The sequence below is a fragment of the Schistocerca nitens genome, chromosome 1, assembly GCF_023898315.1.
Source record: "Schistocerca nitens isolate TAMUIC-IGC-003100 chromosome 1, iqSchNite1.1, whole genome shotgun sequence".
Classification (NCBI taxonomy): domain Eukaryota; kingdom Metazoa; phylum Arthropoda; class Insecta; order Orthoptera; family Acrididae; genus Schistocerca; species Schistocerca nitens.
In genome coordinates this window covers 793635056-793660071 of record NC_064614.1, presented here as the reverse complement: position 1 = coordinate 793660071, position 25016 = coordinate 793635056, and the positions used below count along the sequence as shown (strand labels likewise).

Sequence of the window (25016 nt, the reverse complement as noted above, 5' to 3'; positions counted from 1 at the left end):
TTTTGGAGCCACGAAGAAATGCATTCGTGGCCGTAGTTTTGCTGGGTACAGTCATGGTTCCATAGGCAACCGCGTACATTTTTCTATGAAGGCATTGGTCATTTTGTCGCACAGTGGATAAATGTATTAACACTTATGGTTTTACTTTTGAAATAAGAAACACTTTACTTACTTTTTTCCGATTTGTCTCGTTTTCATTGACTGCCCCTAATGATAAGGTTTCTTGACTATTGTTGGAAAGTTCGATTTCGACATTTTAAGATTAAGCCATTCAGCGACGCACTGTAAAATGGGTTCGAGAATCTTGGATTTTGACCGTAAGTCATTTCTGTTGCAGACCCCCTTAACCGCAACGAGCCAGAGGAGTGCTGCCACCGGCCGCCGCACCTGCGCAACCCTTACTGCCTGGACATCCTCATTCCAGAAGACGACTACTTCTACAGCCTGTTCAACGTCCGCTGCCAGGACTTCGTCAGGGGTTTCCCCGGGGCGAGGCCCGGCTGCAGACTCGGTAAGCCGAAAAGCTCCATCGGCAACTGAAGAAAGCAAACTACTGACTGCCTACATTCGTCGGTGCTCGCCCTAATCCCATTTTTCTGGTTTCGTTACTTCTTTATCGTGGTGTATCTTCAGTTTAAGGATCTCTTTAACCACGTCTATTGTACATTGTTGTGCACTACATTAAATGTCTTGTGATCAACCGTTAGCTCTGATCCTTGAGATATACCGTGTAGAGATATGCTGTCAGTCCTCGATTGTTCCTTACTCTCAGAAACTAATGTGATAATATTATACAAAAGGCAGTCTGAGGTTCTGCAGAGTCTCATGAGAAAGTGGAATTTAAGTGGTTACTGCACTCTTTCTTCCAGGCTCCAGGGTGCCGTTCAACACATTAACTGGCGTGCTCGATGGCAACACGGTATACGGAGTCACAGAGAAGTTTGCCAGGTAAGTGAGTAGCCTCTCTTAGTAGCATAGAGTTTGGACGTGACGGCACAGTAGGTACTGATGTCATAGTTAATTGTGGAATTACTAAATTTCGAGAATTAGTAACACGTTAAAAGACGAAGGTAATACCGGGCCACACAGTAATTATGACAATCTCACCTTTACTTGAATTATGTAGTAAGCTGTAGATTTAATATTCCAACAAGGCTGATGCCAAATTTACGTTCAATTTCTGTTTATTTTCTTCCTAAAAGAAAACGAAGAACCATTTTTTCCTCCTTTGCATTTTCGTTTGAGAAATATGGATCGCAGATTGGAAGCGAAGCGCTAATATTATCTCATTACCTCAGTTTTCAAGTAGTCCATGACTCACTAGCTTCCATACAATGCCGTGTCCCAGGCGTATATTCGCAATGTTCCTTTAAATGAAGATCTGTATTTGATCCTGGCAGACTACTTTTGGCGAGAGTTCTTTATGCCGGTGTTAAAAACTAAACTACGCCCGAAAAGGCCATGAAGGCCCAACGGTACAGACCGTCTGCCGTGTCATCCTCAGCCCACGGGCGTGACTGGATGCGGATATGGAGGGGCATGTGGCCAGCACACCGCTCTCCCAGCCTTGTGTCACTTTACGCTCCTTCTCAATCTGGTAGTTCCTCAGTTTGCCTCACAAGGGCTGAGTGCACTTACCAACAACGATAGGCAGAATGGATGCTCACCCATCCAAGTGTTAGCCCAGCCCGACAGCCCTTAACTTCGGTGATATGACTGGCAAGGCCGTTGGCATATGCCAGCGTTAGGATCATTACATAGGTACTAAATACATTCTAAGACAAGGAGAAAAATGTCGCACCATGAAGGAGTTATCCAAATGGGACGGAAATCTGGGCGTCCCCAGACACGCCTTCGGCCTGGAAGTAGAATTCGGCCTGGAAGTAGAATTCGGCCTGGAGTAGAATTCCGTTCACTGATGAGTCCCGCCTCCAAATGAGCCCCGATCACCAGCGGTGACGTGTCTAGAGACGTCCCGGACAGCGGCTGGATACCAGCCTGACTGTCACCAGCCACATGGCGTGACACTCAGGAGTCATGATCTGAGGGAACATTTGTTTTCACAGCATTATTCCTTTTGTTGTCATCCGCGGCACTTTTGCCCTTGTAGGCAAGCCTCGTGGGCTCACATTTCAGCACGATAATGCCCGCCCCACATAGCGAGAGTTTCTACTGCTTTACTTCGTGCTTGCCAAACCCTGCCTTGGCCAGCAGCAAGGTCACCGAATCTCACCCCAATTGCGAACGTTAGGAGCATTATGGGAGTCATGCCAATTGAACAGAATATGGCACGGTATCCGTCAGGAGGACATTCAATAACGCTATCAATGCCAAGCCGAATACCCGCTTGCGTAGGGGCCAGAGCTGCTTTAACACGTTATTGACTTGCTAGTTTGTGAAGCTTTTTCTCTAGGATAAATCATCCAATTTTTCTGAAACTGTAATTATTTGTTTGTGTCTGTACATTCACATAACATCCACCGATTTCTGTTTCATTCGGGTAAATCCCTCATGGTGCACCGTTTTCTTTTCTTTTTTTCCTCAGAGTGTATGACGTAGTTAATTATACTATTTAATTCTAATTTAGTATGAAATCCAACATTGCATATCTAACAGTCCTTTGGCAGTTTCCTCGGGACGACTTTATTAACAGACGAATCTTGCCCTCCCACATCTAGGTCTTCCAACCGACGTCCCTACCACTGATTTGGCGTGTTCCTTCCTTTTCATATCACTTTGTTGTGTTACCTGAAATCATTTAAATGACGTGACAGGCTCTAATTGGCAAATATATTATTACTTATTACAGTTAATAATCTAGTTTACGTGTTCAGATTTAGATGTGGTCCTGTATGACTTACAGGCACCTACGTGCCGGCTACGGCGGTCTCCTACGCATGAACCCGGTGTTCAACGAGTTTGGCCTCAAGGACCTGCTGCCACTCAAGCTGGATATCCCGGATGAGGGCTGCACGCGGCCCAACAGGTCCATGTACTGCTTCGAGGGAGGTCAGTATGCTGCCGGAAACCTACTGTCAGATTAAAACTATATGTCGGGCTTGGCCTACAACGTGGGACCTTGTCTTTCTAGGGCAATGCTCGTATCAGCTGAACTATCCCACACCCACTGCTTTACTTCTGCTCTTCTGCTTCTTCTCACCTACATCATTACAATGTAGGCAGCTACAGCCGTTGGAATTCGTGGTAATTTGAACATGGATAAAACCGCAAACACCTGTTAATTGTTGACATATTCACGAGCGGTTTCGCTGCGCTGAAGCAACCTCTTCAGATGGGTTTACATAGAAAGCAAAGCATTCTTGTAGCCTATATCTTTAAAAAATTAATTATGGGTAGCCAGTAAAATAAACCCAAATAAATAGTACCTAAAGTAGTGTCACATAGATTAGCACACGGAGACGCCCCAACAGAACCCAACCCCATAAAGGGAGGGAGTGGTCAACGAATAATAACCGGCAGAGCACTGGAGCGAATAGTGCAGGGGCTAAGGCACTATGGCAAAAATAACGGTAGTTTATGTAATAAATATGACTGAAATGTAATGTAAGAAGCGTAAAATAAGACACTGCCAATAGAGCGTCTGTCTGGGAAACGCAACCCATTAACCAGGCCCGTTAGTACGAAGATAAAAATCCTCAGGAGGAAAAAGTTATGCAAGAGTAAAAATCGGAAAGCAAGAAGTTAATTAAGCCGTCGGGCCAACACGTGCAGACTGAATGCAGATGGAGGACAAAAAATAATAAAAAACCTTGTAAAATTATGAAACTTATTTGAGACAACATACCAATAACTAGTCAGAACCGAGAGTGAACATCAGAAACAGGAGGCCCCATTTATAACGGCAAACCTAGGTATTCAGAAGAAATGCTTTCCTTTCTATGTAGAAAAACATGCGGTCGTGAATAAAGCATCAATTAACAGATGACTGCAGTCTTATTGTAGTTCTTCTCACCTAGTTTTCAAAAGTCACATAAGCTCTCCGATATATCTTCCTCGACTATCAGTCCCAGAAGAAGGGATAGCCACAGCCTGGGGGATAGTTTCCAGAATGGATCTCTCGCTCTAAGCCGTGGATAGTTGAACAATGAAGAGTTTGTTTAGTTATTTCTTTTAACAGATGCATGACGCTGTTTTGCTCTGAGTGAGCACTTCAATACCGTATCGTCTCATTATAATTCTGTATTATTAATGGCGGAGTAGCCAGGCTGGAGAATGCAAGAATGGTAAGTGAAAGGCAAGGCTGCAAGGGAAAGACTCAAACCTTTAAAACAAATTTGTAAGAGCAGTTGCTCATTCGGTAACAGCAATTCCCGTGAAAGACAAGATTCTGTGTTCGAATCACGGTCCAGCACACAGTTTTAATCAGCCAGTATGTTTGAAAACAGTGCGTACTCCGCTGTAGAGCGAAAGAAAATAGCACAATGTTAAAATTCTTTGTTATTAGCTTGTATGTAAGTTGTATGTGCCCTAAGCTGTATGTGCGCTAAGTTGTGCGTGCCTGACTACCGCATTCCGACTCTAATTCATTCGAAAAAAGAAAATACTTTTGGATCCAAGATCATAGAGCAATCCCTTGTGTTACTTCATTCCTGGTGGTATATTATACTCACCACTGATTCTCCCCTTTTAGCTCTAAAAAACAGTGTATGTTCTGTCTTTCCGAAGTTAAAAGTAATCCTTTTACGTAATCCTTTTTAATAACTTTCGTTGTAACTTCTTGTACGGATTTTTCTCTTGATTTATAATTAACACCTTCACCATTGGCAAAAAAGAACTCGTTTTGCTCGCAGTTCTGATTATAATCAGACCACTTGTAGGCAAAGAAGAGAGTGTAGAAGACTCGCCGTGATCCTTGCAGAACATTTATTTATTCTCATCTGAATATGAATCGGCCTGCCTCTAAAAATTACTTGGAATGGTTAGTCTAACTTTCTGCATTCTTCCTGTTAAGTAACATCCGAGCGCATGTGGGCAGCGCTCATATTCTGGAGAAGTTACTAACCACCCAAGCCACTGAGTAGTTTTGGATGATTAACAGAATGATTTCTTCAATTCCTAATTGTTCCACGTAACTATCCGAACTGCAGCTGCGCCTCTAACGACCTCGTTGTCGACGGGACTTTAAAAACTTCCTTCTTACGTAGTAAACTAATTGTACACTGTAACAGTAACTCTGTAAAAGTCGGCTATCTAACACTTCAACGTTTTTTCAATCAAACGCCCTTCCTGAGTAATACGAAGATCCCATACAACGATACGTCTTTTTAACTGCAGTACTAATCATAGTAGAGTAGCGTCTTGGAAGAAAGACGAATTGGTAAAAAAAAAAATTCGTATTACCTTTGGCAACCGGGCTTCCAAAATTGAATTCCAGCAAGTCTTTTGTGAGGTTCCCATCGTGTTCCGATACGCGAATAAATTAAATGTTTTCTCCAACCCATTTATCCCCTGCATGTGCAACACCGTTCATCACCACAGAAGGAGACCAGGAAGGTCCAGATTATCACGTCATAAAAGATTAGTGCGAATTACGGAGCCGTGAATTTTCCAAGCATAATTAACTGCAGTCTTGAAAAATCGTGAACTATAAGGAAGTCATTCAAAACTTTTCCCGGAAAGCCCGTGTACAGTTTGGCCAAATCTTGAATACTTTGGAACCGCTTTCTAGTTTCATAAATGACGTGCGAAAACATAATTTTATCACATCACAGTGTCTCTTTGATTCCCACTGAGTTATTTAAATAATATTCATACAACAAAATGCTGTCTTTTCTGAAATATGTAGGGCATTTGTCCAGCGAGACTGAAATATTCTGTTGCTAAATCCCTCTATAAGAAAGGTTGCACGAGCGATAACGATAACAATCGGCCCATCTCACTACTGACATAATTTTCCAAATTATTTTTGGAGGGTGATGTAATCTAGTATAATATTTTACCTGAGCAACAATGATATCTTTAGTAAATCTGTTTGGATTTTCTCAACCGAGAATGGGATTTATCCATACATTCACCAAGTTTTACAAGCATTAAATGACGAATTAACACCGGTTGGTATTTTCTGTGATCTGTCTAAGGCATGTGGCTTTGTAAGTCACATAAAGCAGTAAGTACCGGCGCCCAGGTTGCTCCCGTGTTCCTTGATTTCCGGAAGGTGTTAGACATACCTCCGCTCCGCCGTCTCTATAAAATTATAGCGAAATATAGCAAAACCTGCAGAGGATAGAGGTTTGGAGCAGGGATTGGCAGTTGACTCTCGGCATAAACATATGTAACGTACTGTGCATAAATAGGCGGAGAGGCCCATTCTTGTAAGATTAGACGATTGCAGAACAATCGCTGTAAGCAGTCACGGTCATAAAGTATCAGAAAATACGGTACTGACCGATTTAAAGTGAAACGACCACATAAAATTTATCGTAGGTAAGGTATGCCGGGCTGGAATTGACTGGAAGAGCCCTCACGAAGTGTAATCCATCCACAAAGAATGTAGCATACAAAACCCGTACTTGAATATTGCTCGTCAGTCTGGGGTCCATACTTGATAAGACTGACGGAAATAGAGACAATCCAAAGAAGAGCAGAGCATTTCGTTACAGCTTCATTTAGCAAGCGCGAAAGCATCATCGGAGATACCAGCCAACTCCAGTGGCCAATAGTGCGAGTGAGATGTTCTGCATCAGGGTGTGGTTTACTCATTAAAATTTAGAGAGCGTACGTTCGTAGAAAAGTCAAACAATGTATAGCGTTTCTCACACATATCTTGCCAAAAGTCTATGAATGTAAAATCATAGTAATTAGAACTCACACAGAAGCTTACCAACAATTTTTCTTCCCGCGAACCATTTGCGACTGCAACAGGAAAAGGGGAGAGGAGTTACAGTGATATACAAAGTACCCTCTGCCACACGCCGTAAGCTGGCTTGTGGAATGCAGATGTAGATTCACCCAGATAAAGTGAGAGTTTATGGAACTGATGGTACAGCCTACCAGTGGATTATGCCATACCTAGCGAAAAGAATGCAGAAAGTTCTCTTTAAAAATGCAACAAAGGTAAGAAGGAGAGATTTTTATGACTGGGGAAAAAATCACTAATGGGATTCGACAAGGCACAGTCTTAGGTCCACTATTGTCTCTCGTGTACGTAGACGACCGTCCACTTAATAAACAACAAGCATAATTATTTCTTTTTGCAGATGACTATAGTACTACAATCAATCCAAACATACTTACAGCAACAGAAGAAATGATAAAAAAAAAATGTAACACATGATGAGGAAATCATAACTAAGACAGAAACTTCGAACTTTTTGGTGTCCATATTGACGAGAATTAAAACTGGAGAAAACTACATTTTCGAACTCTCAAATGAACTCAGTTCAGTTCCATTTAAGGACAGTTTTCACAAATGTCAACAACTACAAAAAAACAAATTTCCAGGAAACATTTTATTGAATTACTTGAATAGTTTACCCATACATTGCTAATATCTTACACAATTGTATTTCACAAATAAACTCTAGATGTATTATACAATGGTGGAAAAACATATGTATGAGCTTTCAGTTACAAATATAAAAATAGGTAAAAACCATTAATGTTTCCTAAAACGGAATATCTAAAGACTAATTATTTTGTAGCCTTAATGTTGAAGCTTATTTTATCCTGCTGAAAAAATACTAATTTAACAACTTGGTTCATTAAGGTACTGTAGTTCATTATTTTCAGTGTCATGTTCATCGCAACGCTTTAGGGCCTTCCCATAGAACTCTGTCATCTTCTGATGATGTAACAAAGAATCTCTTTAGTTTCTTTACATTGCCAGTTTTTTTTTTCTTCACATGGTTTCTGTTACAGCTGATTGATCAATGTCTTTGAAGCTGTAAAGCTGTGTTAGTTTTCTTCACTTCGACAATGATCAGAGAGGAAAAGTATGTTGTTTCGACTTTGCAGATGTCACTACCATTGTTTGTCTCTCTTTTTTGTAGATATTGAGATTACAAAAATTTCACAGTTATGAATGTAACATTAAACAGGCAAACAGGAGATTTTAATAAAATCCGTGTACTGCAATGGATTCGTCTCATTTATAAGTAAAACTTTTTTTCCAAATTTTGTGTAGTTGAGTTTATGAAAATGGTCCTCATTTCCACTTCAATTATTGCACATCTTGGGGGCGACAAATTAGTAAGTTCACATATTTTGCCAATTTGCATTCAGTAATATCATATGGAATCATAATCTGGGGCCGGCCGGAGTGGCCGTGCAGTTCTAGGCGCTTCAGTTTGGAACCGCGTGACCGCTACGGTCGCAGATTCGAATCCTGCCTCGGGCATGGCTGTGTGTAATGTCCTTAGGTTAGTTAGGTTGAAGTAGTTCTAAGTTCTAGGGGACTGATGACCTCAGATGTTAAGTCCCATAGTGCTCAGAGCCATTTGAACCATTTGAACCATGATCTGGGGTAACTCATCTTTAAGAAAGAAAGTATTCGTTGCTCAAAAACCTGCTGTGAGAGCAACATGTGGTGCCCACCCATGATCATCTTGTAGGCCACTGTTTAAGGAGCTAAGCATTTTGACTGTTGCAATTAACCCACACAGTTCAAAAGTGGCAGTGATATACATTATAACAATACCAGAAGAAAAATAATATTCATTGTTCCACACTAAGGTAGTTTGTAGCACAAAAAGGGTTGCAAAGCGCTGTCACCAAAATTTTTGATCACTTACCCAGAGACGTAGAATATCCGACAGATAGCAAATTTAAATTTGAACACAAACTGAAGTGGTTTCACCTTGTCAACTTCTTACCTCCCGTAGAAAAAGTTCTATTTATATAAGATATAAAAGTGATTAATAATTCACAACTGCAATAAAAAATTTTGAAAATGGTCAGCATATAACCTTATTTACTTAACCATGTGAAATATGAATGCAAAATGACTCGATCCACATTATTACGATTAAATGTGCAAGTGATGATGGCACATGAAACTAATTAAATAACATTGTGCCATTACACAAAAAAAATGATTTTATCTTTCTTGAAGTCTGTTCACATATCTTACTGCTAAAATTGACATGAAATCGTTTATCATCTTTATCTAATGTACTGCGTTTCTCAAATTTCAATATTAGTGATTGAAAAATAGAATTTTAATTATCTGTTTTGTAGAGATGACAGTACGTAATTATAAAATTACTTGTATTATTTAATGTACTGCATCAGTATAATTAAAGAACATAAATATTTTTAAGATGACAGTTAATATGTGAATAGCAGTCGGAAACAGCCCTGGAGTATATTACTTTCTTATAAATTTTTGAAAGTGTAATAAATTATCAGACCTCTACATGATAATATTCTTAAAAAGAATCAAACTCCTCTATCACCTGTAAGTCAACCAATGTTGTTGAATTAGGGATCTTCATTTTTCCAACCTCAATTTTCCAATGATATGGGATTGAGTAGATAAAGGATTCAGTATGGCTGATAGAATGTCATACTTTCAATAAATTGCCAGACACTTTTTGTAGTGCGAACACGATCTCTTGCTCATCGTTTTCTCTATGGGTAAGCAGATTAAGTGTGCTATTAATGCTATCACCGCAGACTATATAAAATGATGGGATAAGCCTATGAAGTTTATAGGCTACTTGAAGAATCAACACTGCTAGAAAACAGTATATTAGCAGCTAGAGATGTTACAAATTTGTCAGTGGACAGTATACGATTGCTATTGGTTTTGGAACATCATATTTGCGTTTGTTACAAAAATTCTGTTTTACATGTTTACGAAAGAAACAAAGCCATAGTTTTTTTAGTTACATGTTCCGCAAAATTTATTAAGCAACGAACTCTAATGAAGCAGGTCAGTAAATAAGTAAAACTTGGATGTGAAATCTTTGACTACAGTTTTGTTTAGAAAGCAATAATGCGCCTGTGTTGCAGGTGAGATTCGAGTGAACGAACAGCTGGTGCTGGCGTGTATGCACACGCTGATGGCGCGGGAGCACAACCGCCTCGCCAACGGACTGGCCCAGGTCAACCCCCACTGGGACGACGAGACCCTCTTCCAGGTCAGGGGCCGTCGCGCTCTACATACGGCGCAGAACATTCCGCTGGCGCCCATTCACTGTCAAGTGGATGACTTATTTACTTTCTTTTTCTACTGCATTCTCGCTGTTCTTGTGCTGACACGAATTTTTCGCTGACTCAGCCCGCTTTGTAAGGTGAAGTTTTACATCTACATCTACATCTACATGGATAATCTGCAAATCACATTAAAGTGCCTGGCAGAGGGCTCATCGAACCACCTTCACAATTCTCTATTATTCCAATCTCGTATACCGCGCGGAAAGAATCAACACCTATATCTTTCCGTACGAGCTCTGATTTCCCCTATTTTATCTTTGAGAGCGTTCCTCCCTATCTAAGTTGGTGTCAACAAAATATTTTCGCATTCGAAGGAGAAAGTTGGTGATTGGAATTTCGTGAGACGATTCCGTCGCAACGAAAAACGCCTTTCTTTTAATGATGTCCACCCCACATCCTGTATCATTTCTGTGACACTCTCTCCCATATTTTGCGATAATACAAAACGTGCTGCCTTTCTTTGAGCTTATTAGATGTACTCAGTCAGTCCTATCCGGTAAGGATCCCACACCGCGCAACAGTATTCTAAAAGAGGACGGACAAGCGTAGTGTATGCAGTCTCCTTAGTAGGTCTGTTACATTTTCTAAGTGTCCTGCCAATGAAACGCAGTCTTTGGTTAGCCTTCCTCACAACATTTTCTATGTGTTTCTTCCAATTTAAATTGTTCGTAATTGTAATACCTAGGTATTTAGTTGAATTTACGGCTTTTAGATGAGACTGATTTATCGTGTAGCCGAAGTTTAACGTGTTTCTTTTAGCACTCATGTGGATGACCTCATGCTTTTCGTTATTTAAGGTCAACTGCCACTTTTCGCACCATTCCGATATTTCTTCTAAATCGTTTTGCAGTTTGTTTTGATCTTCTGATGACTTTATTAGTCGATAAACGACAGCGTCATCTGCAAAACAACCGAAGATGGCTGCTGAAATTGTCTCCCAAAACGTTTATATAGATAAGCAACAGCAAAGGGCCTATAATACTACCTTGGGGAACGCCAGAAATCACTTCTGTTTTACTCGATGACTTTCCGTCAATTACAACGAACTGTGACCTCTCTGACAGGAAATCACAGATCCAGTCACACAACTGAGACGATATTCCATAAGCAGGCAATTTCGCTACGAGCCGCTTGTGTTGTACAGTGTCAAAAGCCTCCCGGAAATCCAGAAATACGGAATCGATCTGAAATCCCTTGTCAATAGCACTCAGCACTCCATGTGAATAAAGAGCTAGTTGTGTTTCACAGGAACGATGTTTTCTAAACTCATGTCGACTGTGTGTCAATAGACCGTTTTCTTCGAGGTACTTCATTACGTTAGAACACAATATATGTTCTAAAATCCTGCTGCATATCGACGTTAACGATATGGGCCTGTAATTTAGTGCATTACTCCTACTACCTTTCTTGAATATTGGTGTGACATGTGCAACTTTCCAGTCTTTGGGTACGGATCTTTCGTCGAAAGAACGGTTGTATATGATTGTTAAGTATGGAACTAATGCATCAGCATACTCCGAAAGGAACCTAATTGGTATACAGTCTGGACCAGAAGACTTGCTTTTATTGAGTGATTTAAGTTGCTTCACTACTCCGAGGATATTTACTTCTACTTTACTCATGTTGGCAGCTGTTCTCGATTCGAATTCTGGAATATTTAGTTCGTCTTCTTTGTGAAGGCATTTCGGAAGGCTGTGTTTAGTAACTCTGCTTTGGCAGCACTGTCTTCGATAGTATCTCCATTGCTACCGCGCAGAGAAGGCATTGATTGTTTCTTGCCGCTAACATACTTCACATACGACCAGAATCGCTTTGGATTTTCTGCCAGGTTTCGAGACAAAGTTTCGTTGTGGAAACTGTTATAAGCATATCGCATTCAAGTCCGCGCTAAATTTCGAGCCTCTGTAAAAGATCACCAATCTTGGGGATTTTGCGTCTGTTTGAATTTGGCATGTTTGTTTCGCTGTTTCTGCAACAGTGTTCTAACCCGTTTTGTGTACCAAGGAGGATCAGCTCCGCCGTTTGTTAATTTATTTGGTATGAATCTCTCAATTGCTGCCGATACTATTTCTTTGAATTTAAGCCACATCTGGTCTACACTTATATTATTAATTTGGAATGAGTGGATATTGTCTCTCAGGAAGGCGTCAAGTGAATTTTTATCTGCCTTTTTGAATAGTTATATTTTTCGCTTGTTTTTCGAGGATTTGGGGATTACAATATTCAATCTTGCTACGACAGCCCTGTGTTCACAAATCCCTGAATCGGTTTTGTTGCTCGTTATTAACTCAGGATTATTTGTTGCTAAGAGGTCAAGTGTGTTTTCACAACCGTTTACTATTCGCGTGGGCTCATTAACTAATTGCTCGAGATAATTTTCAGAGAATGCGTTTAGCTCAATTTTGGATGATATTTTATGCGTACCTCCGGAATTAAATATGTATTTTCGCCAACATATCGAGGGTAAATTAAAGTCACCACCAACTATTATCGTATGATTCGGGTACGTGTTTGAAATCAAACTCAATTTTTTTTTTTTTTTGAACCTTTCAATAAGTGTATCATCACATTGTCGCTTGGAGCATGAGATGTAATTCATTCAAATATGTTTTTAATAAAATTGTCTTGATCGCACTAAAAATAATGCCTAGCAGTCATCATAAGAACTGCATCCGGCGCGTAATTCATTCAAATATGTTTTTAATAAAATTGCCTTGATCGCACTAAAAATAACGCCTAGTAGTCAGAATATCTGCATCCGGCGCGTTGCAGGTTACGAATCACAGCCGAGATGTGTACATCTCGATCACGTAATACGATAACTGCTTAACGGTCGAAAGAGGTGAACATAAACCTACATATACATGACTACTCTGCAAATCCCACTAATGTGTTTAGCGGAAGGTTTCATAGAACCATTCCCAGGCTATTTCCCGACCCTTCCACTCTCGAATAGCAAGCGGAAAAAATGAACACCTAAATTTTTCCTTTAGAGTTCTACCAGTGGTTGCTCTGGAATAATGCTCAGTTGTGGATTTTCCTCCTACAGGATCATTTGCTAAAGAATTCTGATTTATCTTATTACTATGGTAATTTCTCCCTATGTATGTGGGTGTCAGCTATATATACTGTCCCGTTCGGAGGAGAAATTTGGTGATTGAAATTTCATGAAAGATTTTCGCCGTAACGAAAAACCCCTTTGTTTTATCGACTGTCAGCTTGAGTCGCTTATCATATCCGTGGCACTCTCTCCCCTATTTCACCATAACACAAAACGAGCTATCCCTTTTGATCTTTTCGATGCCCTCTGTCAATCCTATCTAGTAAAGACACAATGCCGCGCAAGTACGTTCCAGATGACGGCGGATAAGTGTAATGTTCACAGTCGCTTTAGTAAAATTATCACATCTTTTAAGTTTTCTGTCAATAAAACCCAATCTTTGGTTCATATCCATCACAATATTTTTTATGTGACGGGTGAAATTTAAGTTTTTCATAACTGTAATTATTAGGTATTTAGTTGAATCTACAACCCTCAAATTTGTGTGATTTTACATCTCATTGACAGGTGTCCAGGTACGTTCCATCAGGTAGTCTGCACTGCCAGTATCGTCTTACCGGGGTGGACGTTAAAAGCACTGACAGTTCAAACATTGAGGGTTGCCTGACACGCGATGCAAAGATGCATGTTAGACATAACAAAAAGTGACCAGAAAACACAGAAGTGGATAAGCGAAAATACAGGAGTTGATGTTATCACAGAATTACAAACGCCGAAAGGCTGAGCACAAAGCGAGATAAAATAGTGGGAGATGGACTGAGAGGAATGTGCATTGGGCTACTCGTGATAAGAAGAGACCTAGAGAACTAGATAGTGAAAGAAGAACTGACGACCCAAAAAAAAGGAAAACTTGTATGCGAAAAGCTGAAGATCATAATTTAAAGAGAATACTGTAGGAGGTCTAAATCCAGTAGTGAATAACAAATGACTGCGGCTATTGATGATGATAGTGGTGGTGGTGAGGAGAAGGAAGAGGTGGAGGAAAGCTACTCATCGCGTTTCTAGGCCTCTGAAGTTTGTTAACCTGTGTTTATGTCTGTGTTTTAAAGTGAGTCCCTATCTCAATCGACATTTTGTGCCGCTTTCATCAAGATAGCACTCTGCTGGCGTGCATTATAGTTTCGTTGCAGCGCTTGATTCAATTTAACCCCACGTTTCTCTTCAACAACACCACGGTAGGAGTCTGAATTGTTCACACATAACACATTTTTTGTCGTTATCGTATTGAGAAGTGATGTTTTATCTCAGCCATCAATATCCTCCAGATAGACATTTTGAATACTTAACAGAGTAGCATCATAGAGTGCATGCAGCAATCCAACAAATACTCTCGTCAAAAAATGCACACTCACGAACTGCAGCTCTTAAATAACGTAGCTACAGTACCGCGATCTGGAGAATGTCTAAAGCGAGGCCTGAAACATAGATAATACCGAAATAGCCAATTCCGCAAACGACGAAGAATAAAATGCAAACCGCAGTACGAAACGTTACGTAGATATATGAACCGGCGCCGAAATGCAACCATGTTTGCACAGCAAAATAAAAAACTACAGATATTCCTTGTGTGGGACACTCTAGCTATTATGCTAGGAGAGGTACGTATCCATAGATTTGCCGCGATCTGGAGAGCGAAAGTGTTATAAGTTCTTAAGAGTTAGGTTGTTGAAACTATTGGTTTCCGGACAGGAGACCAGAAACAAGGTGTAGTGCACAGCACCCTGTCTTGTTCGACGAGAGACATACACTGAGGTGTAGCGATATGGACATATACAGATGGCGACAGCTTCGCGTACACAAGGTATAGAAGGGCAGTGCATTGACGGAACTGTCATTTGTACTAAGGTGATTCATGTGAAAATGTGTACGGCGTGATTACAGCAGCAAGACGGGAATTACCGAACTTTGAACGCGGAATGGTAGTTGGAGCTAGACATTTGGGACATTTCATTTCGAAAATCTTGAGGGAATTCAATATTCCGAGATCCAGAGTGTCAAGAGTGTGCAGAGAACACCAAATTTCAGGCATTGCCTCTCACCAGGGACATCACAGTGGCTGACGGCCTTCAGTTAACAAGCGAGAGCAGCAGCGTTTGCGTAGAGTTGTCAGTGCTAACTGACAAGCAGCACAACGTGAAGTAATCGCAGAAATCAATGAGTGACATACGACGAACATACCCGTTACATTGGCTTTAATGTGCTATGGCAGTAGACGATCGACCAGAGAGCCTTTGCTAACAGCACGACTTCGTCTGCAGCACATCTCCTGGGCTCGTGACCATATCTGTTAGACGCTAGACGACTGGAAAACCGTGACCTTGTCGGATGACTCCTAATTTCACTTGTTAAGAACTGATTGTGAGAGTCGAGTGTGGTGCAGACCCCAGAAAGCCATGGACACAAGTTGTCAACAAGGCACTGTGCAAGCTGCTGCTGGCTCCATAATGGTATTGGCTGTGTTTACATGGAATGGACTGTGACCTCTCGTCCAACTGAACTGATCATTGACTGTAAATGTTTATATTCGACTAATTGGAGACTATTTGCAGCCATTCAGATTTTCATGTTCCCAAACAACGACAGAATTTTTATGGATGACAATGCACCATGTCATCGGTCTACAATTGTTCACGATTGGTTTGAAGAGCATTCTGGAGAGATCGAGCGAATGATTTGGCCACCCATATCACCCGATACGAATCCCATCGAACATCTACGGTATATAATCGAGATATCAGTTCGTGCACAAAATCCTGCACCCGCAAAACATTCACAATTATGGACAGCTACAGAGGCAGCATGGCTCAACATTTCTGTAGGGGACTTCAACGGTTTGTTGAGTCCATTCCACGTTGAGTTGTTGCGTTACGCCTGGCGAGAGTAAATCTGGCACTATATTAGGAGGTATCCTATGACTTTTGTCACCTCAGTGTACACTGATGAGCCGACAAAGCCGGCCGCGGTGGTCTCGCGGTTCTAGGCGCGCAGTCCGGAGCCGCGCGACTGCTACGGTCGCAGGTTCGAATCCTGCCTCGGGCATGGGTGTGTGTGATGTCCTTAGGTTAGTTAGGTTTAAGTAGTTCTAAGTTCTAGGGGACTTATGACCTAAGATGTTGAGTCCCATAGTGCTCAGAGCCATTTGAACCATTTTTTTTGAGCCGACAAATTATGACCTCTGCCCACCGCTATATTCAAAGCTGCTTGTTGCTGTTGCGGGCACGTGACGCGGAAACAAAAGTGTATAACCGGAGCAGAGACACACAGGGAATCATTCTACCGACGATAAAGAACGAAGACGGGGAAATCTACTGACATAAGCAGTTTCATCAAAGGTCGCTTATATCGATAAAGAGCAGATTGTTATGGTCCAGCGCCTTGGAACGAGCATCTCGGAAAGAGCGGAACTGGTAGGCTGTTCACGTGCCACCATTGTAATCGATGGAGGGTGGTTTAAGGTCGGTGAAACTATGAGTAGACGAGGTGTGGGACGCCCTCGTCTCGTCACGGAACGTGGAGTTCGGTGGCACGACAGGCGGCGGTCAGTGTGAGTTATGACGAGACGTTACATTGCTGGTGCAACCACATGTTCAGTGTACGTTGTTGAACATGGGGATCTGCAGCAGACGGTTCCTACGTCTTCTCATACAGGCATTGTCAATTATGATTGCAGAGCGCAAGTGTTCATCGAGACTGGACCGTGGATCAATAGGAACGTGTGGCTCAGGCGGATGAATCACGTTTCTTGCTATACCAGGTCGATGGTCTGGCCAGAGATGCAGTCATCTATGTTAACGGCTGTTCAAAACATGCACTGCGGCACGGACCCAGGCCAATAGGGGCAGTATTATTCTACGGGGGACGTTAACCTGGGCTTCCACGCGACCTGTGGTAGTAATCAAAGGCACCATGAGGACGGAGGACTACATGAACATTACTGTGGGCCACTTGCTTGCCTTCATGCTTGGTATCTTCCCCCATGGTGATGATATCTTCCAGCTGGATGACGATCTGTGTCACAAAGCCAGAATCGTGTTACAGGGTTTGAGCATGATGGTGAACTTACGTTGAAGTCTTTTACTTCTTCTTCTACTTTTTGTTCTGCAGACCCAGGATTAGGCTATGTGGCCTGTTCCGGCCTCGCCATCTCCCTCGGCCTCCCCACACTCCTTCTTCCAATAGCATTGTATCCTGTCGCTTGTCCACAGATTCTCTGAAGTGACATATGCGATAAATGCTCTTTTCGGTCCTGCTTTTGTTGCATTACTTTTCAGTTACCTGCTGTAGCCTCGGTTCATTCCTTATTTCTTCATTTCTTATTTTGTCTTCTCATGTACTGCCTTTCACTGATCTAAGGTACTTCATTTCTGTCTTATTTTCATCATACTGTCCAACTTTCTGCTCGACATATTCCTGTGGATAGTGCTGTGAATTTATAAAATTTCACTTAGGTTTCTTTTCTACTCGTACACTTTAATGTGCTTCATATCGTGCCACATATACAGGATGAGTCAGGAGGAAAGGTACATGCTTTGAGGGGTGATAGCATTAGTGATTCTGAACAAAAAAACTTCATATGGACATATGCCCTATTGCGAATGGTTTCCGAGATAGAACACGTTTAATATTACTTTTGTAGGTTTTTCTTTATTACTCGAAAACCGCACACTCCAACGAAAACGAGTCTCAGTACACAACTAAACTAAATTAAATTTGCTACATAAAAAGGTCTAGGACTAACAATTAGCGCGGAAAGATCGCGACAATATTAAAAATCTCGCGCGACGCGCGTGCGCTACAACTGAAGTACTTTTTGTAGGCCAGTTTGAGGTAGTTTTCCGACTTGATATACCACAAGCGTCCCGTACCAAAATGTTCGTCTCAAATTCCTCTATATTACTGTGGTACGTTGTAAACAATGACAATGAATAATACAGAAAATAAATAGACATGTACATTAAAAGTGTTCTATCTCGGAAACCATTCGGAATAGGGCATACGTCCACATCAAGTTTTTTGTTCAGAATCATTAATGCTATCACCCGTCAAAACACGTATCTTTCCCCCTGACTCACCCTATATGTTGATAAGTGCTAATTTTCTTATTTGTGTCTTTCTCTTCTCAGAAAGTTATGTCGTATCCTAGACATTCGAAACGGAATACTTGCTCTGTTATTACGTTACTGATAGTTATCTTAGTCCTTATATGGTTTTCGTAAAAAAGAAGCTTTTTTTACATATCTTCAGGTTACGATTTAGGCTTATTCTATTTAGTATATGTACTGCTACTTACAATTTCTCTCCATTATCTTGCGTGATTACTGGTCGTGCTTTCTCAAAGACGATAAACGCTAGATCTGTTTGTAAATTGAATTCCCGTCCTTTTTGGGGAGACTTATTTTAGAATGAAAACATTATTGCTACCGTATCTTCCTTTATGGATGCCTCCTTGATGTCCTAATAAAACTGAGTCAGAGATGTTTCGAAGCCTTTCATTAACTATAATGCTGTAGAGTTTATAATAAGCATTCATAAGACGGATTTCCCTATAAGTAGTTGTGTTACTTTGTCTCCTTTAAACAGTGAAACAACTTTAGCACTCCTTCATCCATCTGAGGTTCCACCTGAACGCTAACGCATTTTATAGAGACGGAGAAATCTGAATCTTAGTTATTCGGAGATGAAGAAGCTTGCACAGGATAGAATAGCCTGGAGAGCTCCATAAAGCCAGTCTTCGGACTGAAGACCACAACAGCTACAGCTTACCGGCCTTATCGCATAATCCCCAGCTTGAAGGGCCTGGCTTTGCCTTGCGAATTTGCCTTCCTACGAAGGCAGGCTTTGCCACACCTGCGGAAGCTTCGCTCCCTCGTGAACGATGAGACTACAGTATGAAAATGTAGAACACCATCGAGCTTCGCAAGGTAATACTTTTGGGAATGAAGACGTAAGAGTTGACCAAGAGAGGATAACAGGAAAGAAAACTGAGGATGTCTGACACAAGTAAATAGAGGTAATGTCAGACTTAGCTAAGGGCCCATGTGGTTGGCACTCACGTACTCCCAAGAAGGGGGCCCCATAGGTAATGCTACAAGGAGCACAGCTCCCGCCAGCGTAGCCCTGTCGATCACTGAGACACACAGGTCTACTCAACCTAGCTGACGTGAATTAACTCAACATTCACTCTGCAATCCTCGCGCTTCCTAGCGTCAAATTCCCAGTGGCATCCAGTTTAAACTCGTTGCACTTCAGTTGGAAAAATCGAGACTTATAAACGAACGGTTAACAGAATTTTGACAGCTTTAAATGTGTTCGATTTCGGGGAAAACCGATTTCTTCCACATTTCATTCAAACCAGCAACCATAAAGTATCAGAAATTGTAGTATTCATTTTAAGGCTGTTAATTATGGAAATAATTGCAATTTTAATTAAATATAGGTCAAATTTGTTTGCTTGGTACATTTCTTTCGTTGTCTTGCACTTGCCTAAAGAGGTTGTTTATAGTTACTAGTCAGATATTTTTAAAATGAAATACTGATTTTCCCATGGACGTGAGTCACATTTTGTTACTTTACAAATAAAGTTTTAAAAGCGATGTCAACTGTGTTGAATTCCTTGCTGATTTAAAGTCTTTTAAATTTTTACTCGTATCAATTCAGTAACGTTTCATGCAGTCAGATAAACATTTGATTATAGATTTTTAATTCCAACATTGCTCTAAAATGCTGAGAGTTATTATAAATTTTTTTGATTCAGCTTAATGACCTTATAGATCCTAAGTACGGCTGCGAGTTTGGTACTTAAACTCAGTTAAAAGATTTGTCACTGTCTCAGGCGTTTGTGAATAGAGTACTCCACTGAAACTTTGGGAGCATCCCTGACCTCACATTTAGGTTTACCATTAACATTACTTTCATATCGTTCCAGGAAGCACGTCGTATCGTCATAGCTGAGATCCAGCACATCACATACAACGAATTCCTGCCTATCATCCTTGGCAAGGAGGTCATGGAGAAATTTGGTCTTCTCTCGCAGAAAGAGGTTTGTGAAGGATACTAATTTGTTCTATAGTTGTAATATAACCACTTCTTCCTTTCTATAATCTTGGGAGTTACGTGTCAACAGTCGAGTCAAAACATTAAGACCATTGGCTCATACCTCGAGCTATCACCCAATGTAGCACCTACAACAACCAATCTACTAAATGGGAATGACTTAATAAAGTGCTACGACGCATCAAACACTTCTAAAGCTATAATACCCACAGTTTAGCTCAGAACATGGAGGGTGAGTTGCAGAGGCACTGAGAGTGAACACGAAGATCGATTTCAACCTACAGTCGCTCTACTGGATTCAAGTGTAGTGAATCAGGGGCCGCGAACAACATGGTGCTTGTGGTAGTAACCTAACAAACGTTGTCAGACGTTTTTAGTCACGTGGTTATCAGATTGCCTAGCTAGAGGATTTCGCTGTTTCGTCCCTGACGAAGTATGGTAAACCCATTCTGTAGTAGAGAATTGGGGACTCTTCTGTGGAAATCTAATTTCCTTGTAGACTGAGGATATAAAAACTGACATACACGGTATTGATGTTCCACAATAATATCTATTTCATATTTTGTTGTGCCGGCCGAAGTGGCCGTGCAGTAAAAGGCGCTGCAGTCTGGAACCGCAAGACCGCTACGGTCGCAGGTTCGAATCCTGCCTCGGGCATGGATGTTTGTGATGTCCTTAGGTTAGTTAGGTTTAAGTAGTTCTAAGTTCTAGGGGACTAATGACTTCAGCAGTTGAGTCCCATAGTGCTCAGAGCCATTTGAACCATATTTTGTTGTGAACCGGCTTTCGGTTTTCTAGGCCATCGCCAGACACCTCAAGACAGAAGAGACAGTCCACACATCAGCTAGAGCCTCTAGCAGTAGAGAGACGGTTATTTCCGTATATACATGACATTTAAAGATTATGAATCAGTACGAAAAACAGGAAATTGGAATGCTTCAATTTTACATTGGTATAAAACAATAAATATAATATAGTGATGTACCAAGTGGTTTAGACTCTAAATCCGTAAATCCAACATTTGAGTGACCTAAACGTATTGAACTACACAAGTTATAGAGATATTATTTAAGATATCTAAACACAAACTGGTAATGAAACATTCACGAAGAAGATACGTACCAATAAATCTTATACAGGATGTCCCACATAAAACCGGTACGCCTCACGTCCGAGATTTAAATAACAATGAACTAACTAAAGTAACATTAATAAACATGCAGTTATCTGTTTATAACAGGTTCTGGAAGTAGTTTCAATGGGCATTCAGACATCACTGACATCGTGTGATGACATTACCGGCAACACGCTGTATTTCTGCAGACGTGATGTTGTTGATTTCTCGTAACATTATGCGAGGATAGTCAGCATACCCTTTGCTTTTTAGTGTGCCCCATAAATAAAAATCACACGACGTTAAGTGCGGGGGTCATTGGGGCCACAGGCCTGACAAGTCTGCCTCCAGGGAACACGTTGCTGAGGAGGGCCAGACTTTGGTTAGCGAGTGCTTCATCGTGTTGGAATATAGCATACAGATTCTCTGCATCTGTTAATTGTGCACAGAAAGGGTCAAAGTTCTCTAGAGATCTAGCACTGTTTAACGCGTAATCGAAGAATATGGGGCCAATAATGCGCATTCCGGACAACGCTCACCAAACCCCCATTTTCTCTTAGTGGAGAGGTTCTTCAAGCAATTCTGGGAGTTTTCATAACCTGATAAACGAAACTAGGCTTCAGCTGACACGAAGTAAAGCAAGGGGTCCGAATAATCGTTAGCAGTTGATGCCAACAGCCAGTTACAATAATGAACTCTTTTTTCCTGATCCTCTAATTTCAACTCCTGCGTCACACTCACGCGACAGACTTTTAATTTCATACCTTTCAGCACACGATGACACAATGTACGAGATACATCAGTCTGTTGCGATAATCCCCTTACCGACTTGCGGGGACGTCTAGTAACACCCATGCGAGTTCCGCCCACAGTCATCACTGTCGGTCGCCTATTAGAGAAATTCTGAACGGATCCTACAACCCTCCATTTCTTGTACAAATCGAGAATAGTCATGGTTGTGCGGAGTTTCCTACCAGGATACTTGAAGTATCTCCGTACTCCTTGTGGAGCCTGTCTGTATGTAACACATCACAATATCAATTCATTGTTCTAATGCAAACTGTTCAATTTCCGTGACAACTCAACAATACGAGCTTCTCAAAGAGCGTCGCAAGAACTCATAACTGCACTCAACCTTCCGATAAAATGCAGTATAGCCAACTTTCGAGAGACTGTTGCCACTTCGCAAGCAATGCGACTATGGATAATTAATCTTTGCGTGAAGCGTACCGATTTTATGTGGGACACCCTGTATTACATTGTACTCAAAGATTAAAAGGAAATGGGTACAAAGGGCAATAACTTACACAATGAGTACTGGCATGGATTACTATGGTATACGGACAAAAATCCTGCGGTGGCGAATGTGATGAATAAGGGAATGAGAGGATAAGAAGGGAAGGTCGGCAGGTTACAGAGGGAGGGAAGGAGACAATGCATTGTGGTTAGTGAGAAACAATAACTCCCTCCACCCTCTACGGCCCCTCCCCTCCCCTTTCCCATTCCATCACACTCACCAACCTCTGGATTTTTGTCCATATGTCGTAGTTGTCTGTACAAGTACTTACTTTGTGTACTATTTTGCTCTTAATATCGAAAACGTATATCTACGTTTATATACTAAAGATTGGCGACGCTTCTCCATACTTGGCGATGTTTCATTCAACTGGAATCCCCTTGTTTACACGATTCGACTTACTTGTTTTTCTTTCCTTTTTTTCATCTAAAACAGTTTAAGTGCAAGAATTACCGAATCAGCAGACATAACGACGTCTAACAAAAGTGTAGGCCTAAGTTGTCAGTAATTTAATAAAGTGGATAACAATGAAGTGAGACGCTAAATCTGTTCCAAAAGTTTGAAGTCTTCCGGAAAGATTTCATAAATGAAAAAGCATTTGAGAAAACTCTTCACCACAACAGCCAGGTAAAATTATTTATTTTGAGAGAGAATAAAGCGGTACATATCTGTTAGCAGCCGCGAGGTCTTAGTTGCTTTGTCACGGTTCGCGTGGCTCCCTCTGTCGGAGGTCTGAGTCCTGCCTCGGGCATGGATGTGTATGTTGTCCTTAGCTAAGTTACATTAAGTAGTGTGCAGGCCTACGGACCGATGACCTCAGCAGTTTGGTCCCATAGGGACTCACCACAAATTTGTTAGTATAAATACGTGACGACATGGATGGAACAAAGAAACCAATTTTTAAAAAATATACAGTTTTGAGGTAACAGGGTTTGAAAAATAACGTTATTAAAAATTTTATTCCTCCAAGCTAGACAACGACTACCTGGCATTTCTAGCGACATCAGTGCTCCCTGGGCGTTTATTTTCAAATGCAGGCGGTGCGTTGTCATAGTCACGTAACGGTTTGTCAGCCAAACCACTGGATAAAATATCGATTTTGAATTACTGTACAGAGGAAGGATGGGAAGTTTATATATGACCTTATGTATTTATTTTTGGACTCTACTAAGTTGTTTTTTAATAATCTAATTCCATATTTAACTACCACAACTTTTAAATTTTGTAATTTGTAAGGAAAGTAAAAACAGTACTTGATTTAACGCTCGTCTTTCTACTGCTGATAGTTTTTAAAAACAAAAGTGGAGTGACTGGGACCGATAGAGATTATCAAGTCTTTCTGTCAGAAATAAGTAGCGATACCGCAAGGCATCGATACTCTTCTTTCGATATCTTTATGTGTACGTTTCTTACAATACCACCCATGATTAAAGTATCGATACATTTCATATCCTATCAATCAGAAGTAACAAAGAGGGAAGGTCAATCTTCCCGATGACGTAACTTTTTATATGTAATGAGCCTATGGAAAATCGGAATCATGATGCTTGGACGGCGACTTGAAGCCTCCTCTTCTCAAGTATGAGGACAGTTGTCTGCGGCACCGTGTCAGCTCCAACAGCGACGCCAAATCTCACAAAAGTGTGATTCCACTGCGTGGGGTATACTTCCAGCTTTTCTTTTTTCGCTGCAGTGTGCTTGTGTTGCAGGGCTACTGGGACGGCTACGACCCGAACGTGAACCCAGGCGTGATCGACGCGTTCGCCGGCGCCGCCTTCCGGTTCGCGCACTCGCTGCTGCCCACCGCCGTCGAGCGCTGGAGCAAGGCCCACAGGTTCATCGGTAACCACGCTCACATGCTGTCTCTGCTGCACCTGCCAAACTAACACCGTTTGTTCCCTCCCACTGTACTTATCAGGATACCTAAAACCCTCATCCTAATTCTTAACATTTTAATTAACAGTGGCCATGGGACTAAATGCAGTTACTGTCCCTGTTATAAACAAACTATTTGTATTGTACTGCTACTTACCTTCATTATTCATTTTATTTCAGGTGGACGCTTTATTGTGTGTTTCGAGCTTAATAAAACAAAAGTCACTTAAGTAACTAAAATTACCCATTCGATAACGTACGAATTATGCATAATGTAGTCTTGCAAGCCTGTTGTTAGCATCTCCTTAGCTTCCAAAATACGTAGAATATAATATAACGAATGCTAAAAAGGTATTCCATGTTTTGAGAGATGGTAGTATGAACCAAACAAGAAAAAAAGTACGGTAAATATGGGCTGTAACTTGCATACTTCAAGAGCT

The 25016-nt window shown here is 41.2% G+C and overlaps 1 protein-coding gene across 1 annotated transcript in view; it reads left to right on the top strand.

The window, feature by feature from the left end:
- Positions 1–25016, top strand: part of LOC126262357 (peroxidase-like) — a 291332-nt gene that overhangs the window by 223984 nt on the left and 42332 nt on the right. Inside the window, exons 7-12 of the mRNA XM_049958941.1 lie at positions 338–511; positions 870–948; positions 2864–3009; positions 9973–10100; positions 20163–20276; positions 24411–24543. Of these exons, the coding sequence (XP_049814898.1) occupies positions 338–511; positions 870–948; positions 2864–3009; positions 9973–10100; positions 20163–20276; positions 24411–24543 (774 nt within the window). The remainder of the gene's footprint in view (positions 1–337; positions 512–869; positions 949–2863; positions 3010–9972; positions 10101–20162; positions 20277–24410; positions 24544–25016) is intronic.